The 18973-nt window shown below is 37.5% G+C and overlaps 1 protein-coding gene and 1 long non-coding RNA gene across 2 annotated transcripts; both read left to right on the top strand.

The window, feature by feature from the left end:
• The first annotated feature begins 4964 nt into the window (after positions 1-4964).
• Positions 4965-5396, top strand: LOC110690165. The gene has a single exon (XM_021866994.1). The coding sequence runs from the start codon at positions 4965-4967 to the stop codon at positions 5394-5396; it is 432 nt and encodes a 143-aa protein (XP_021722686.1).
• A 3819-nt stretch (positions 5397-9215) lies between these two features.
• Positions 9216-10771, top strand: LOC110690189. Its single transcript, XR_002505036.1, has 2 exons — positions 9216-9404; positions 10588-10771. It is a non-coding gene; the product is annotated as an uncharacterized LOC110690189 (long non-coding RNA).
• Positions 10772-18973: the final 8202 nt, after the last annotated feature.

The following is an 18973-nucleotide window of genomic DNA, read 5'->3' as shown; positions in this document are numbered from 1 at the left end:
GACTTCTTTCTTCGCCATGGTTCCGCTTCTTTTGCCGTACCGGCTTCTTTTTCGGATCCACAGCGAGTTTATGTACCGCCAGATCAGGACTAATGCCTGGCATTTTATGGACTTCAAATGCAAAGATGTCCTTGTATTCTTTCAATAAGTTGTGAAAGTCGTCACCAAGGTTTCTCAGAGCAGTCGTCCCAACTTTGACTGTTCGGTCAGGACGTGAGTCGTCTAAGATCAGGTCCGCATGCTCACCAGCCGGCTGAGGGCGGAACTCATCCGGCCGCTCCTCTGCCAATGATTGCTATTTTCTTGCTTTTCTTGCGGACTCTGTCTGGGACGCCTTTCTCTTTTTGCCGCCTGCTTCTTGAACAGGCGCACTCTCTTTGACATTGTCAAGGTCTGTTTTTTCTCCACTTGACCCAGTGGCCGTAACAGTGGGCTTGACATCCGAGAGATAACACTCTCGGGCCATCCTCTGATCTCCCCTTAGGGAGCCGAATGTTCCATTATCCCTCTCAAACTTGAGCAACATAAGAGACGGGATTATAACAGCCTTGGATTTATTCAGGGTTGGTCGACCCAGAATCATGTTGTAGGCCGAGAGTTCCTCTACTACTAGGAATCGGACTACCATGTGTCGTCCTTCCCCTTTTTCGCCAAGGCGAATGGGCAAATCTACTCGTCCCAGTGGGTGGACGACTCCTCCTCCAAACCCTATTAAAGGGTGGGAGGCCGGATGTATGCAGTCCGTCTGATATTTCAGTTTCGACAGACATTTGCTGCTGATGAGATTTGAGGAGCTCCCGGTATCTATGAGGATTCGGCCAACTCTCTGGTTGGCCACTTTACATTCAATAACGAGAGGGTCGTCATGCGGCCCCCTTACCCCTCCTAGATCCTCTTCAGTGATGACAATCTCAGGAAATGTATATTTGGACGGCCGTTCTTGGTGAACGGAATTTACATCTAACCGCCTTATATTATCTTTGTTGCCCCTAATAGTAGGGCCGCCTCCTGAGAAGCCGCCTGCAATGGTGTAGACGACTGCATCATCTGTATCGGAGCTGTCGGCCTGTTGATTCTTTTTGGCCGACTGCTTTTTTGAGGAAGGGTTCCCCGTAGATTTCTTGACATAAGTGTTAAGATCACCTTGCTCAGCCAGGCGGTCTAGGTACCGCATGAGACTGATGCAATCATTGGTGTGATGACCAACGTCATCATGATAAGCACAGATTTTATCTTGGTTCCGGTTGTTTGCAGAACCCTTCATGGGGACCGGCTTCTCAATTGAGATCCGTCCCTTTATTTCTTTTAGGATAAACTGGTTATCCTTGTTAAACACATACTTTGGGGAGTATGGTTTGAATTCTTTTTTCTTTTTCTGGGCCGGCTGTTTAGAGGAATCAGCCGCCCAGACCTCTTTTCTTTTCTCATCTTTGTTAGACGACTGTTTCTGTCGTCCTTCTCTTTTGTCGAACCTTTTCCCGTCCGACTGTTTTATCGTACACAGATCAGTCGCCTGTATATAGGCTTCTGCTTCAATCAAGGCCTCTTGAAGAGTCGCCACCCTTTTTCGAACCAAATCAAATTTGAAGGTAGACCCGTCTTTGAGACCTCTAAAAAAGTCAGTATAAGCTACCTCATCCGGTAACCCTTGAATCTGTATTCTCATCAGGTTGAACCGCCTGATGTAAGAACGAAGCCCCTCCTTCTCGCCCTGCTGAATTGTTCCCAAATCAAGGGTCGTTTTCTTCGCAGGGATGTTCATGGCGAAGTTGGAGGCAAATAAGTAAGCAAGCGTCCTGAAGCTGTTTACACAACCAGTCGGCAGGTTGCCGAACCATTGTTGTGCGATTCCCTTGAGAGTCGCTGGGAAACACTTGCACCAAGTGGGATCATCCAACCCTTGAAGGTACATCAGGTTGGTGAATGCCATCAGATGGTCTTCTGGGTTAGTAGTGCCGTCATAGGCGCCTACTAGTACATTTTTTACTTTGGCCGGCTCAGCGGCTTCAGTAATTTCCTTGGAGAAGGCCGACGGCTGTTCACCAAGTCTAAGCAACCGTAGCTGCCAGTCCATAGGTTGGACGTTTTTTGCTGCAGGTCCACCAAATGGAGGTGGCTGCATAAAAAACTGTTGTTGCGGCACAAATGGTAAGTTTGGTACCGCCTGGGCACTATGAAAGCCGGACTGACGGGAGGTGCCGCCTGACTGACTCTCATGGTACGACTGAGTATGCCTCATCGAGGCATTTCGCAAACTGTCTTGAAAGTCTGAAGTAGAAGCCGACTCTGACAATCGGTCACTCTTCTTCTGCTCTAGCAGTAGCCGAGCATCTGTGAACGTTTGCTTTGACCCGTCCGCCTGAATATGACGAACCGGTTTCCTATTTCCTGTAGGATAACGGAATTTTGTGAAATCAAGGGCCGGTGGCTCCCGCTTCCTAGATTTAGGATGAGGAGTCGCCTCTCGCCCTTGAACTGGCTTCCTCTTTAGTGAAGTGGAAGGTTTCTTGGCCGACTGCTCTTTGACTGAAGCAGGCGGGTTCTTTTATTGATCAACTCTTGAATCTCTCCCTTGAAGTCCCTCATGAAGGTCATGAGTTCGTTCCTTGTGATGGGAGCAGACCCATCAGTCGGCTGTTGCCGAGCAGGCGGTGCGCCTGCTGGCTCGCTTCCTGTTTGAAGATGCTCCTGTTCCCTCTTTTCGGTATGACGGGTACGTCGGGCCCTTAGGGTCCCGTCTGGAGCTGTATGAGTTTCAACTTCAAATTCACTTTCGGTGTCATGGTCCGACTGAACTTGAGGGTCGTTTAGGGGACGCCTCTCTTCAGGAGTCGGTACAGACTTGGATGCCATCTCTGAAGTACTCTCCCCACAGACGGCGCCAAATGTTTCGGGGTTTTCTGATGTCCTGCGGGAGAGTTATAATTCCGAGACTGGAACCGGACGCCTGTACCTGCAAAATAACGGAGACTCCTGAGAGCTCCGCCTCCAACGGTCAAGTTAGTACCTAATTAAGGAGTAATTAATACGGAAATTAAAGTAATAAGACCTCTCTAGGTGAGAGTGTTTAATGTAGGTAATCTGCTTTGTTAGCGAGATTAGCCGGTTATTAGTGTTCCGTAATGTTTCTGTTCTTCTCTATTCTTCAGGTGAGATTAATTGCTTGATGTTTGCTTGATCCCCTTTAATGAGGATTAATTAAGTATTTATAGTCTTGAGAAGCGTGCCACTCTCTAGGTTTAGGGTAAACCTAGGGCTGACCGGGCCTCTAGACAGGATTGGGCCTTGTTGGCCGGTTTTCCCATTTGGCATGGGTGGACACGTGGCGTGTCTCAATTGGTCCGTAGAGGACATATCTGTGATCGACACGTGGCAGGCTCCTATTGGCCTACGTGAAGGACACGTGGCGGAACCTGGTTGGTCCACTTGTCCAACGGTGATTGGTGGATAAAAATCCCCTAATCAACTTGGGCTCAGGGCAACGTCGTCCCTAACCTCTCCTACCTAGGATCTCATTGGTCCAATTAATCCACATAATGAAGCAAGTATTCAACTTATAACTATATATATATACATATAATATTTCCGAAATTAAAGAGTTTGAAACGTATTCAAAAATGATATCGAACTTTACGTGAATTATGTGCATATGGACTAAGCAAATGTCCAAACTATGTTTTAGGATATAAAGGTTCAAATTAAATTTTGAAATGGATTAAGATGAGTATATTAGTGAAGGATCATGGATTATGATTCGATAATTATTCCTAAATTGGAAAAGGATTGGAAGGTGAATTGCACTCTTATGTGAATTATATGATGAAGTGTTTTGTTAATTTGTGTATTATAATTGTATGAAAATTATGATAAATCTTGTGATAATTTATTTTGAGATCTTACTTAGAGTTGCTTCTAAAAAAGGCAATTTAGACTTGCTAGCTAAATTGATGAACGTTTAGTATTCAAGATATTTTGTGAACAGTAAAGTTATCACATCTCTGAGTCTTTGTTGGATGGATGAGTAATTTGTTTGTAAATTCATGTGTCTAATTACCACATTATTCAGGATCACGTCTCTAAGGCAACGAATTAAGAAAGGGAGTAGTTCCAAGGTCAGCTCTGTCATCAAAAGGCTAACCAAAATAACCGAAAACATAGCGGTATTCTCTCAAACCAGGGAAAAGCCCATAATGACCTTGATGCTTTTGGGGAAGTTTTTAAAAGAATAGCTGCGGCCAAACCACCCACTTACCTTGGCAAAGTAGACCCAGCAAGATTAGAAAATTGGGTGAGAGAATTTGATAAACTTTTTTATGCTATTAATTACCCCGAGGAGCTAAAAGTCAATAATGTTGTTTATTACCTTAGAGAGGAAGCCGATTTGTGGTGGAGTCAAAGGAGAGATGACTTATTGAGTAATTCTAACTTTGGGTGGGCTCAATTAAAGGAAGCTTTGAGAGAGAAGTTTTACCCTGCCTATTTGAGGAAACAAAAGTGTAGGAGTTTACAACCCTTAGGATGGGGAACATGACGATTAATGAGTATTATAGCAAGTTCATTGAGTTAATGAGATTTTCACCTAAGGTAGTGCCAACTGAGGCGCTTAAGGCCCGGAGGTTTGAGCAAGGTTTGACTTTAACCCTTCAAGGGAAATTGGGAGGAGTGACTTTTGAGACCTTAGATGAGGTTTACGGGAGGGCAACGCACCTTTATGGGATCAAAGGGAGAGAGCTAAGGGAAACTATTCTGGGAAAAAGAGGAAGCCTAGTGGAGCTTTCAATGGGAGTGAGAAGAAACCCAAGGTTGAGGGGAACCCGAGTGGGAATTTTAATGAGAAAAGGGACATCAGGGGTAATTTTGAAAGAGGAAATGAGAACCGAGGGAATGGAGACAAACCCAAGAGAACCTATTTTTGCAAGAGATGTGCGAAAAACCACCCTGGAAAGGATTGTGAGGGAAACCTAATGACCTGCCGCTACTGCCAAAAGCTAGGCCACCATGAGTATGAGTGTTACAAGAAGGTTTCAGATGAGCAATCGGGTAAACTCCAAGATGAGAAGAACCAACCCAAGCCAACCCATCCCAGCGGATTCAATCCTAAGCCTAGACCCAACAACAACAGTGGAGCTGCTCCCAAGGGTCGTGTGTTCGTTATGAACAGCCGTGAGGCTGCAACTGCTTCTGATAAGGTAATTACAAATTTCTTTATTTGTTCTATGTCTACTAAAGTCTTATTTGATTCAGGGGCGTCTCACTCTTTTATTTCTAGAAGTTTAGTAGATATGCTCAAGTTAGAGATTCCGGTGTCTGTTTCCTTAGATATTCCTATCCCATCAAGGGAAGTGGTGAATTGTACTAAGATGCATCAGAGTGTACCTCTTGTTAATCGAGCTTGACTTACAAGATCTCGATGTTATTTTGTGGATGGACTGGTTGGGCAAGTACAAGGCCCAAATTGATTGCGAGGCCCAAAAGGTCACATTGTGTGGCCCGAGCAAAGTTAGAGTAACCTATCGATGGGAGAGGAGGAAATTAGGGTTAAAAATCATATCTGCTTTGCAACTTAAGAAGTGTGTAGCAAAAGGACATCCACTGTATATGTGTAGTGTCCAGAGGATAGAAGAAGGAGATGGAGATGATGGGAAAAACATTCCAATAGTAAATGAATTTCTTGACGTTTTCCCCGAAAGAATTCCAAGGATGCCACCTATGAGGGATGTTGAGTTTAATATAGACTTAGTGACCAGGACATGACCTATTTCAAAGGCTTCATATAGGATGGCCCCGGCTGAGATGAAAGAGTTGAAGACCCAGTTAGACGACTTGCTGGAGAAAGGATACATTCGACCGAGTTCATCACCATGGGGTGCACCGGTGTTGTTCGTAAAGAAGAAGGATGGAAGCTTGAGGCTATGTATTTATTACCGAGAGTTGAATAATGTGACAGTGAAAATGAGTACCCTCTACCTAGGATTGATGATTTGTTCGACCAGTTAAAAGGGGCGGGAATATTTTCAAAGATCAATTTGAGGTCGGGGTATCATCAGTTGAGGATAGCAGAGTCGGACATTGCAAAAAGCGCTTTTAGGAATCGTTATGGTCATTATGAATTCACTATAATGCCATTTGGGTTAACCAATGCACCTGCTGTTTTTGTGGATCTAATGCACCGAATTTTTAGGCCATACTTGGACAAGTTTTTTGTGGTATTTATCGATGATATTTTGGTGTATTCGAAGGATCGAGAAGAGCATGAGGATCATTTGAGGGCGGTATTGTCAACCTTGAGATAGCATCAATTGTACGCCAATCTCTCAAAGTGCGAATTTTGGTTGGAAGAGGTAGCCTTCTTAGGTCATGTGATTTCTAAGGAAGGAGTTTCGATGGATCCAGAAAAGGTAAAGGCTGTGAGTGAATGGCCGACCCCGAGGAGTGTGTCAGATGTTCGGGGTTTTCTTTGGTTAGCAGGTTATTATAGGAGATTTGTTAAGGATTTCTCAAGAATTGCAAGGCCTATGACGAGCTTAATGAGGAAATAATTTAAGTATAAGTGAACTCCAGAGTGTGAGAAGGCTTTTCAAACATTAAAAGAGAAGTTGACTACGGCACCTGTGTTAGCCCTGCCTGATGGAAGTGAGCAATATGAGGTGTATAGTGATGCGTCAAAGTTCGGGTTAGGTTGTGTGTTGATGCAAAATCGAAAGGTGATTGCTTATGCCTCGAGACAGTTGAAGCCTTATGAGGTGAATTACCAGACCCATGACTTGGAGTTAGCCACAATTGTATTTGCATTGAAAATTTGGAGACACTACTTGTACGGAGAGACATGTAGGATTTTCACCGATCGCAAGAGTTTGAATTACATATTCACTCAAAAGGAGTTGAACATGAGACAACGGCGATGGTTGGAGTTTATTAAGGATTACGACTTGGAGATTCAGTATCATGAAGGGAAAGCGAATGCTGTAGCTGATGCATTAAGTAGGAAGTCAAGTCATGCAGTTAACGCGATGATCCTACCAGATCAATTATGTGTGGAGTTCCAAAGGATGAATTTGGAGGTATTGGAACAAGGAGAGGTGAAGAAAATTTTGGGTGCCTTGCTGAGCAAACCGTCGAATTATGATGAAATTCGAGAAAGTCAACTTGGGGACGAGAAGTTGAACAAGATTAATGAAAAGATCGAGGAAGGGCAAATATTGGACTTTGCAATAGCTGATGACAGAAGCATGAGTTTTAAAGGGAGATGGTGTGTTCCGTATAATCGAGGTGATTTGAAGCAAAGGTTGATGGAGGAACCTCATAGTTCTCCTTATTCAATGCATCCCGGAGGGGATAAGTTGTATAAGGACATGAAAAAGACATCCTGGTGGCCGAATATGAAAAGGGAAGTGGCTAGATGTTTAACTTGACAAAAGGTTAAAATCGAGCATAAGAGACCCTAAGGAACAGTTCAATCCTTGGAGGTTCCTAGTTGGAAGTGGGATTCGATCTCTATGGATTTCGTAGGAGCTTTACCAAAGACTAGAGCGGGAAATGATACGATTTGGGTCGTAGTGGATCGACTAACGAAGTGTGCAACGTTCATACCCATGAGGAGTACATGGTCGATGGATCAATTGGGAAGAGCATATGTGAAATTTGTGGTGAAATACCATGGTGTGCCGAAGGACATCATCTCGAATAGAGACTCAAGGTTCTTATCCAACTTCTAGAAGAGTTTACAAAAGGATATGGGGACTAAGTTGTTGATGAGCACTGCATTCCACCCCACAACCGATGGTCAAACAGAGAGAACAGTACAGACATTAGAGGATATGTTGAGATCATGTGTTATGGAGTACCAGGGTTTATGGGAAGATCATTTGGACTTAATAGAGTTTTCCTACAACAACAGTTATCATGCAAGAATCGGGATGGCGCCATTCGAGGCTTTGTATGGGCGGAAGTGTAGAAGCCCGATATGTTGGAACGACATAAGCGAGACTGTTACACTTGGGCCCGAAATGATCGAAGAGATGGTGAAACAAGTAAGATGATTCAGGAGAAAATAAAAGCCGCACAAGATCGACAAAAGAGCTATGCAGATTTGAAAAGGAGGGATGAAGAATACGAAGTAGGTGAGAAAGTTTTATTGAAAATATCTCCAATGAAGGGAGTAATGAGGTTCGGGAAGAGAAGAAAGTTGAGCCCCAAGTATTGGACCATACGAGATCATCCAAAAGGTGGGAAGAGTAGCATACAAGTTGGATTTGCCTAACGAGATAGAAAGAGTTCACAATGTGTTCCATGTGAGCCAAATTCGGAAGTATACATACCAGATGCTTCCCATGTCTTAAAGCTTGAGACCATCGAGTTGGACGAAAATTTGACTTATGAGGAAAGACCTGTGAAGATTTTGGATAGTAAAGTGAGAAGCACTAGAAACAAGGATGTTAAGATAGTTAAGGTTTTATGGTCAAACCATAAAACCAAGGAAGCTACTTGGGAAGCCAAATCAGATATGAGGAAAAGATACCCAGAGTTGTTTTCTGAGGTCAGTAGTCGAGTTACGGGGGCGTAACTCCTTTTAAGGGCGGTAGAATGCAATAGAGTTTCACGCTTTTGCCCTTTTTGGTTAGTTTTGAGTCATTTTGAGTTGTTATGTGTTATACCTAATTCATAGTTTAAGTTGTTCCAAGTCATTGTAGGTTGTGCATGAGTCAATTTGAACAATTCAAATAATTTTACTTATTTTCAACTTAAGTTTCGAGGTCAAAACTTCTTTTAAGGGGGGGTAGACTGTAATACCCCGTATTTTCAAGTCACTAAATATGGATTTTCCGAAATATTTTATCATACAAAATATTTATATGATAATTTTATACCTATATTTTATAATAATTTTAATTATACGAGTCAAGTCAAAAATTTTCGTATCCAAAAATTAGATTTTCAACCGTTAATAAGTTGTACCCGATTCGGATGACATAGTACCAAGTTCGCCATTTCAATTCTTATATTAGTACACTAGTACTACACAAAATTTGTACATAAATTTTCCTAGCATACTACTTTTATATATATATATATATATACATATATATATATATTTAAAAAAAAATTAATTTGATCATGTCGGCAAAGGGGGGAAAACCCACCCACTTGCCCACTTGCCTCCTTCATTGAATGCCTTGAAGTAGTACCAAACTTCCCTATAAATAGCCATGGAACATGAGATATTTTCATCACATCTCCTACTCCTCTTCTTACTTTCCTACTCCTTTCTCCTTCCTCCTCCATAATCACCTCCTTTTAGCTTCCATTTGTGGTCTTGAGCTCCTCACAAGCACCTCCTCGCTGCCGCCACACCGCCGCCATTCGACCACCACCTTGTTGTCATCTCTTTCCTTGCGTTGCTCACCGTAAGTAAGCCATGTATTTCTCATTTTATTACTACTACTAAGTACTACTAATACTACTACTCTCAACTACTATTACTACTACTACTACACCTATGCTACGTACTACTACTACTTCTTCTTCTTCTTCTTCTTCTTCTTCTTCTTCTTCTTCTTCTTCTTCTTCTTCTTGTTGTTGTTTTTGTTGTTGTTAGTATTGTAGTTGTTGCTGTTGATATTTTTGCTACCACTACCACCTACGTACTATTATTATTATTATTATTATTATTATTATTATTATTATTATTATTATTATTATTATTATTATTATTATTTATGGATTATTAAAGATAATTTCATGAATAAAAGTGTTAATTTTATAAAAGGGTTATGATAATAAATTGTTCATGCACAACTAGTCAAGGGCGATAGTCTAAGTCCTTGTGTCTATGGGTTGAAAAGTATTTGATTAGGATTGTTATAGGAGGAATTTCGGGTTCAAAATTAGGAGCTCCGTAATTGTGTTCAAAGATCAAGGTACGTACATGTGGCTAGATCTTTTAAAAAGTGACTTTTATATGCAACATGATTTACGTGTTAAGTGATTTCGAACCATGTTTAAATGATTGTGAAATATATTTTGGTGAAACATGTTTAAGTGTTTGATCTCAAATATTTAAATATTTTATATGATTGATTATAAACTTATACTGATATTCAAGATGTTTTAAAAAGGAAGTTTTATTGTTTAAATTATCCCGAGTATGGGATATTGGAAAGTTTATTTAACGGGATTTACTCCTTGGATCTTTGGATTTTTAACTCCCACTATGCGGAGTAAGTTGAAGACTATGGACTTTGTATGACCTAGTATTTTCCCGTGATAGCACTTTGTAAATGAGTTACTATCTTAGGGGATGTTCACACTTAGATGGGAAAATGATTTATGAAAATATGGACTGATCCATCCTATTCGGAATTATCTTTTGAAAGTTGGTTATTTCGGAAATTGGTTCTTTTGACAAGTTTATTTATACATGAATTTCTATTCAGAAATGGTTTGGATAAATTATGATTTATTAAAGTTAAATCTCTTCGAAAGCATGTTTAATTAATTAAATTGATTTTACATGTCTAGCGTTTGTATGTACTTAGCATTTTGGCTAATACGTATTTGTGTTTGTTTTGGCTTGGCCCTGCTTATCAGTTTGATAAGTAGATAGGTGATGGCGATCGGACAACGTGAACTATATGCTGCATTGGGAATGATGGGCGGTGATCACCTAGTTTAATTTAGTAAACATAGTATTAGTGATGTAGCTATTTTGAAAGTGTATCAAACTATTATTATTACTATTGTTATTAATAAAAGATAAGTACTATTTTCCGCTGCAAAACTCTGTTAAGCCTTACGTAATCACGTGGCGGTAATACTCCCATTTTACTCCCTAAGGTTTGATTAGAATTGTTAAATATTAGAGAGTAATTTGGGGGTGTTACAAGTGAAAAGTGAATATTCGGCCAATCAGAGGCCGACACCTATCATAGGCGTCACGTGGCATGCCACGTCACCCCTGTGAGGGGCAAACGATTTGGGGTATTTAATACTTCCAAGTGGACCAATAAGAGAGTGACACGTGTCCCTTTGAAAGGCGTCTAAATGGACTCTCTAGATGGACGACACGTGTCACTCAGATATGCCCCCTGGAAATGGCGGCCTACAAGGCCCAAATTCCAAGGGCGCCGCAAAATGGCGCTGTCCTAATCCCTAGTTCATCAAACGCTAGGGTAGGGCACTTTTTCTAGGACCCTATAAATAGGGCGATTCCCCCAATTATTGGGGCACCTTGAAACTTTCACACCTTGAAATTATTATTTCTTAATCATTAGGATATTTATTGCTCTCTAAAACATAGAACACCTGAGCTTGGAATCCTAGCAGATAACTTACTTTCCGCACGTTTTACTCCGATTCCGTACTAACTTAATCTTTAGAGCAGACCTCTAACCATTAGGAGCTCCGTTCGTTTTGCAGGTACATGCGCCTTTGTCGAATCCAGTCTTCGAGTTGTATCTCCCACGGGACACAAAAAACTCCGAAACAATTGTCACAAACAATCGAGGATAACTACAAGCAGCGATCTTCGACGATGGTGTTCACGAGGCAATGTGAAGGTTGTCACAACAAAAACAACAACAAAATCGCTTACCCTAGAGACGTGTGCTCGACGGTGCAACATACGCGTTTTTTTACTCCTCTATCTGTTTAACTAACGCTAGTTCGCAGGTATTAGCGTTATAAGAATGACTTAGGATCACAGAATGTTCTGAATCATTCTCTGTCCCTATCACTACTTTGACTTTTGTTTTCAAAACATACGTTTCTCCAAACTCAGTCAAAGTGAAGGCTTCTGTAGACACCCATCTGTGTCTCCCCAAAAACCAAACTCAGTGATGAATACTTTTCACGTCGCTTGATTATCGAATAAGGTGAAAGTGTGAAAAGTCTTGTGATTTGTTAGTTTTAATAAAAATATTTCTTTCTGTTTTTGAAAATTTTCTCTATTTATGGAAATAGCCAGTCCAATTTTAATTGGTCCATGATAAGGGTCCATTAATAGTGTAGTCGGATCAGGCTTGTGAAGAGCTTTCCAATGATATATTATAAGCCCAATTCCATGAATAATGAGGAAGGTATGGTTCAAATACTAATTTGGGTATGAAATTGTTTTATGGCCCAATGATCTAGTGGAGGGCCCATTAATTATTATTCCTAAAATTATTAGGATTGATTATAGTCTTCTAGAATAGTCTAGAAGGTTATTTTGTGTTCTAATAGCATTAGGATTGATAATTGTTCTTTTAGAAAAGTAATGAATTTGGTTTGAAATAAAACAAGTGTTTTATTTTGATATAATCTGATTTAAAATTAATCAAAAAGGAGTTGATTTGCTTAATTATTTTAAGAAGAGTATTCCGTACAAAATCGCCTTTTATCTTTTAACCAGCTCTAAACGGCAAGCCTGTCGCCAAACGAAAGAGCATGTCGCCAAACGATAGAGCCTGTCGCCATGCGCTATCCTTGTCGTTTCGCGATGGGCTCTGTCGCTGGCGACAGGGATCAGTTTTATTCCGATTCAAATTTTGATTTGTTTCCATCGATTCCAGACTATTTTCTTATAAATAGGAGTCGTATTTCCCCATTTTTATTCATTCACAACCATCTAATTTTATTCTTTTCTCACTTTAACTAGAAAGCTTATTCTTTCTCCCTCTTTCTAATCCCTTCTACACCTTTTTACGAAATACAAAATTCCTCATTCACAATTTCTAGGCACACCTAGCCAAGTTCGAAGTTGCCTTCGCCCTTGACGTCAAAGGTTGATAATTTCTGAGAGTTTGGTCCCAAATCCCTATTTCGATTATTTAATTTAATTATTTGATTTAATATTTTCATTGAAGTTACTAACGTATGCAATTTGTTATTAGAAAGAGATACGAGGCATCCAAGTAAGTAATTACTTCAATTGCTCTTTTGATATAGAAATCATGTTTAAATTGTTTTAATTCCTAGTATCATGTTAGGATGTTTTTATTATTTCGAGTATCATGTTTAGGTTGCTTCCTATTCTTTCCTCTATCATGTTAGTATCATGTTCGGGATAAAGATTTGATCTTTATTGCTTAGTGACATGCTAGGGTTTGTTATTAATCTTGTTATTATCATGCCTAGGATCTTGCTATTATTATGAGATTGAGATTATTATAATGATGATTGTTGTTATTATGTTGCTTGATATATACTATTGTTGTTGCTTGATCACGCGTTTTATGCATGTTTAAGGGAAATTTGTACTTGTAATCATGCTTAATAAGATAATTAATAATCTTGTCTAGGCTATTTTGATTATAATTCAAGTGATCGTCAATAATAGATTTGTTTGTGCATCGAAGTAAGTAATTACTCTAATTATTCTTTTTCTATAGAAATTATACTTTGATTATTTTAATTCCTAGTATCATGTTAGGATATTGTTTATTTATTTCTAGTATCATGTTTAAGTTGCTTTCTATTTCTTTCTTTCTATCATATTAGTATCATATTAGGGTTAAAGCTTTGATTTTTATTAGTGACATGCTAGGATTTGTTATTAATCTTGCTAGTATCATGCCTAGGATGTTGCTAATATTATTATGCTTTATTGAAATTATGATGATGATGATTGTTGTTATTATTATGTTGCATGATATATTGTTGTTATTGCTTGATCACACCTTTTATGCATGATTTAAGGGAATTTGTACTTGTAATCATGCTTAATAAGATAATTAATAAACTTGTTTAGGCTACTTTGATTATAATTCAAGTGATCGCCAATAATAGATTTGTTTGTGCATTAATATTCAACCTACATAGATTAAACAGGTTTAAGATTAATATATTGATTGTATGTTACTCAAAAAGCTCACATGAATATGAGAATAATAGAGTAAAGGCCTATTTTTAGGGAATGTTCAATCTCTTTTAGGTTGGATTTGTACCTTCATCCGCGAATATCCAATCATGGTTCCAGACCACTATGGAGTTAGCGATCTCATGGATCGTGAAGGGGTGTAACCTTCACCCTGTGAACGGTTTACAAGTTCCTAAAACTTATTGGCGACTCTTTTGCTCTAGCTTCCTTCCCTTTGGATGCCACCATGCTTAAGTGTATGATCACAGTGGGGTTCAAGTGTAGGATGCTTGAAATATTCCCTAAAATATGTTAATAGTAGAAAGATACAAGACAATTGTTTAACATTTTTAAATTATTACAACCGTATATCAAAATAAGAACCTAATTAGATAAGAGTTTAACATCATTGTGGTTAATTAACCATCTACTTCGGTATGATCGTCATTTTCATCATTTTCATTGTCGCTTTGATCTTCGTTGTTATCATCTTAATTGTCGCTTTGGTCGTTGTTATCACATATTTTAAAGCACATAATTTTTTTGTAGTTTTTTTTATTCTTTTTATATCATTGGTTATTATTATTAAATAAAATTATGTATTTAGTATTATTATAAAATATTAAGTGTTTCTTTTCAAAAAAATATATTAAGTATTACCATTCCCTTTAAAAATATTAATTGTTTTTTATTATTATTCTCAGTAAATAGTATAAATTGAAATTATTTTTATTTCTAAAAAATAAATAGAAATTGTTATTATTATTTTTTTCAAGAATTTTTATAATTATTAGAAATTATTAATTAATAATATTATTAAATATTAACTTAATATTTTGAATTTTGAATTTTTATTATTATTATTATTGATTATTATTATTAATTATTATTATGAAATAATAAATATTAATTACTATTAATATTAATAATTATTATAATTATTTAAAATAATAAATTATTATTATCAACACAATATTATTATTAATATTGAAGATTAATTATTGTTATTATTGTTATTATTAATTATTATTTTAAAATGGAGCAAAGCCCTTCGCGCATGATTTCATGATTTCTTCTTTTTATTAGTTTCCCTTTCCCCAACTCTCTAGCATAGATTTCCCTTTCTGTAATTTGATAATTTTGTTAGATTATTCACCATTTTCATCAATAAATTAAATATTCTTTACATCCCGATCATTTTTACCAAAAAAAAAAAACAATTGTCGAACCGAACACAAGGTATACCAATGATTTGAGGTAATTTTGCAACCCATTCATTCCCCATTAACCATTCAATCACATATCCATTTCTAGCTTCATCAACCACTTTGAGCCTCGTCTAACGATTGACTTTATTTATTCAACCCACATTCACTTAGCCCTGGGATGGGAAAGTGTGAAATTTGTGTAACATTCAAAAGGCAAGTAAAAAAAAAGCAGCAAAGCAACAATAAAACAATGTTTAAGGGCAAGTGTTCCAATGTCTTGGATACGAACACGTCTCAAATTGCGTATCTCATCGAGTGCTTGGTACCATGCTTGAGAAACATGACTGCTAAGTACGTGATGGACCGCATAATCTGAGATTGCCTACATTGATTTGAAAGAATAAAAAAAAAGAAATTCAAAACAAAAAAAATATATATGAAGAATAAAACTTGCAAAGTCCAATACATAATTGCATATCTTGGGGGCTTCTCTTGGGTCTTGTGCCTTTTACCCCTTTCTTCCTTAAACCATCAACTTAACCATAACAGCCCTTGAAAGACCTCTTTGAGGTGTACACACACTTGTGCAAAGTTCGGTTAGAGCTACGTTCGGCCTGATTCCTAACGGATACACAGGGAACCTAACATTAAGGTGCGGCCACATTCATATGTATAATCGAGTCAAAGAATATCCAATGCTTATCCCTATGACCCTATCCATATAGAGCTAGACTTGGTGGCTTGAACCTACATCACTTAGCTTACCCAGCCTAAAGTGTCACCATCTCGACTCTTCTCACATCTCTTTCCATCACCATAGCCTTTGCAGCTTCACCTTAGTATCACTTTCACACACTTCTTTCACACATACATATCCATATCATCTTTCCCTTAGGAACCCTTTATCATGAAATCTTGTTTCCCTACTGTAGGCGTCGTTTGAAGTGCGCCTACGTAAAAGCATGTGTGAATATGCTTGGCACTCATAGGTAGTGGGAATTGACATACGATTAGGGACAAGGAAAGTAGGGAGCCGCCAACAAGTTTTTAAGGAACTTGTAAACCGTTCACGGATCATAAAAGGCAACCATGATAAAGGGACATCGAAGGCAACAACGATTGACCCGTGAAGGTTACACCCCATTCATAATCCATGAGATTACTAACTCCATATGGTTCAGAACCACGAAAGGAGGATCGGGGATGATGGTACGAAGTGAGTCATGGAGTCACATTCGCTCGTATTGGCCTCTACTCGATTCTTATAGTGAAAAGTGATTCCTCCGATCTCAAAGGCATGCAAACAAAGATTCAATTCGCTCCAAACTATTATTAATCTAAATTGGTTGAATATTAATGCAACACATAATTCTAAAATATTGTGATCACTTGATTAAATAACAAGATTAAAAAGGAACCTAACCGGTTGTCCAAATTATCTTATTAGGCGTAATTTTCAATTACATATTCTCTTTAAACATGAAATATGGTGATCGATAAAAATAATAAAATAAACATTAATATTGGAAGAAATTTAACAATAATAGTGTTAGTCAAATTAAATACAAAACCTAATCATGATTCTAGCAACAAGAATAAAAATAAGAGTAATTAAGTGATTAACTACTCACTTTCCGCGCTTCCTTGAATTGCTACATCATGAATAAACTGTTAGTAACTTCAATAAAAAATATAAATAAAATGAAAATTAAATTAAATAAAGATTAGATTTGATTTGGTCCAAACCCTCAGTCAATTATACCTTTCAAGCCTTGGTTTAAGTATAGAACTTTGGGTATTGTATGAACTCCTTGGAGTGCTTAATTAGGGGAAGTATTTTGAGAAAATAGGATGACTAGTATTTAGGCTAAAGAGGGAAAAGAGAATTATTTTATGATCAAGCTTGTTGATGATTGAAAAAGGGGTGATATATATGACCTCTATTTATAGAGAAAAAAAAGGGTCGAAGAATTAAGATAAGATCCGAATTAAATCGGAATAAAACTCGATAGACTATATTTTTTACAGTTTTTGTTTTTATCATATCTTTTGATCCAGAAATCGGAATAAGATGAATAAGATATCGTTGGAAAGCTCTTGAAGTCTACTATCTAACCCAATTATAATCAGATTAAAATATTTTATAGAATAAAATATATGACCGAAATAGTGAGACTGTGTCAGTTTTGGATAGAGTTTGACATTTTATTCATATCTTTTCCGTTATAGCTTGGAATTGATATTATAATATATCATTGGAAAGATAATTACAAGGGCTATCCAACCATATAAAATTGGATAAAAACTATGAAGCAAGAAAATATTATCTGTCTATCTTTGAACGTCTTTCGATTCGAATAGAATTAGAACTTTCAAAAAAAGGAGTTTTATTCAATTTCAAAATATTTAATCTTATCTTTTCAAAAAGGATAATCAAGATCTTTTAGAAACTTATAGAAGCTTCTGATTAATCCTAATTGGTTTAGGAATTATCAAATCATATAAAATTGGATAAAAACTATGAAGCACGAAAATATTATCTGTCTATCTTTGAACGTCTTTCGATTCGAATAGAATTAGGACTTTCAAAAAAAGGAGTTTTATTCAATTTCAAACTATTTAATCTTATCTTTTCAAAAAGGATAATCAAGATCGTTTAGAAACTTATAGAAGCTTCTGATTAATCCTAATTGGTTTAGGAATTATCCAACCATATAAAATTGGATAAAAACTATGAAGCACGAAAATATTATCTGTCTATCTTTGAACGTCTTTCGATTCGAATAGAATTAGGACTTTCAAAAAAAGGAGTTTTATTCAATTTCAAACTATTTAATCTTATCTTTTCAAAAAGGATAATCAAGATCTTTTAGAAACTTATAGAAGCTTCTGATTAATCCTAATTGGTTTAGGAATGAGATTAAATAATTTGGACCCTCCACATGATCATTGAGTCGTAGGTAAGATGGGCTTAGGTTTGGTTTGGGCTCGGTTTAATATTTTGGTCATAACTTATTCGTTATAACTCGGATTGGGCTTATAATATATCGTTGGAAAGATCTTTTAAAGCCCCATCCAACTATTTAATCATTGGACCCAGATTATGGACCAAAATAAACTGGATTAAACGTTTTTATAAAAAGAACACGAAATGAATGATTTTAAAGGACACGAAATAAATTATTTTGGGTTTAAAGGCACGAAAAGAGAAAAATAAGTTATGGTTTGGGGAAATGAGCTAGGAATTGGGTTGGTTTATGAAATGAAAATATGGATTTGAATATGGATTTAAGCACTCCAAAGATTAAATACTAAACCCGACCAATAATGGCGGTGAAAGGTTGTTCATCATCGAGTTTGGTTTTTGGGAGACATTTTTAGGTGTCTACACCTACCGCGCATGCTTCATCATCTTTCAAGACAACATTTGTTAAAAGAAACATTGTATATTTGCCTAGCTTCCTGACCTGAGCAATGTTCATTGTTTCACGCATCCCTGTTGAGCAACTTGTATATATCATATTTTTTTAGTCATACAAAGCATATCGTGCTTAGTTCCTTGACCTAAGCGACGTTCATTATGCAATAATTACTTCATCTATATACTTGGTTAGCTTCAGACCTAAGTGACGTCCAAGATCATTTCTTTACACCACATATGATGCTTAGCTCCATGACCTAAGTTCATTCATTTCTCGTGTCATATGATGTACTTTTCCTTAGCCTCGTGGCAGAAGAACATGCATCATGCATACATTATTTTCAAGACAAGCAATTCAATCCACACGATTCATTTTGTCTTGATCAACGAGGAAGTTCAAAACTTCTTACCTTTTTCATGTCTTTTCTTTTTAGGAAGTTTGAAAACTTTATCAAAAAAATTTCAGCGAGGGAAAGTGAAAAATAAAACTTTTTTTCACGTCTTTTTTTT

Source organism: Chenopodium quinoa, unplaced genomic scaffold (assembly GCF_001683475.1).
Source record: "Chenopodium quinoa cultivar QQ74 unplaced genomic scaffold, ASM168347v1, whole genome shotgun sequence".
In the NCBI taxonomy this organism is placed as follows: domain Eukaryota; kingdom Viridiplantae; phylum Streptophyta; class Magnoliopsida; order Caryophyllales; family Amaranthaceae; genus Chenopodium; species Chenopodium quinoa.
Note: the sequence above shows the minus strand (reverse complement) of the source record. Positions and strands in the feature narration are given on the sequence as shown.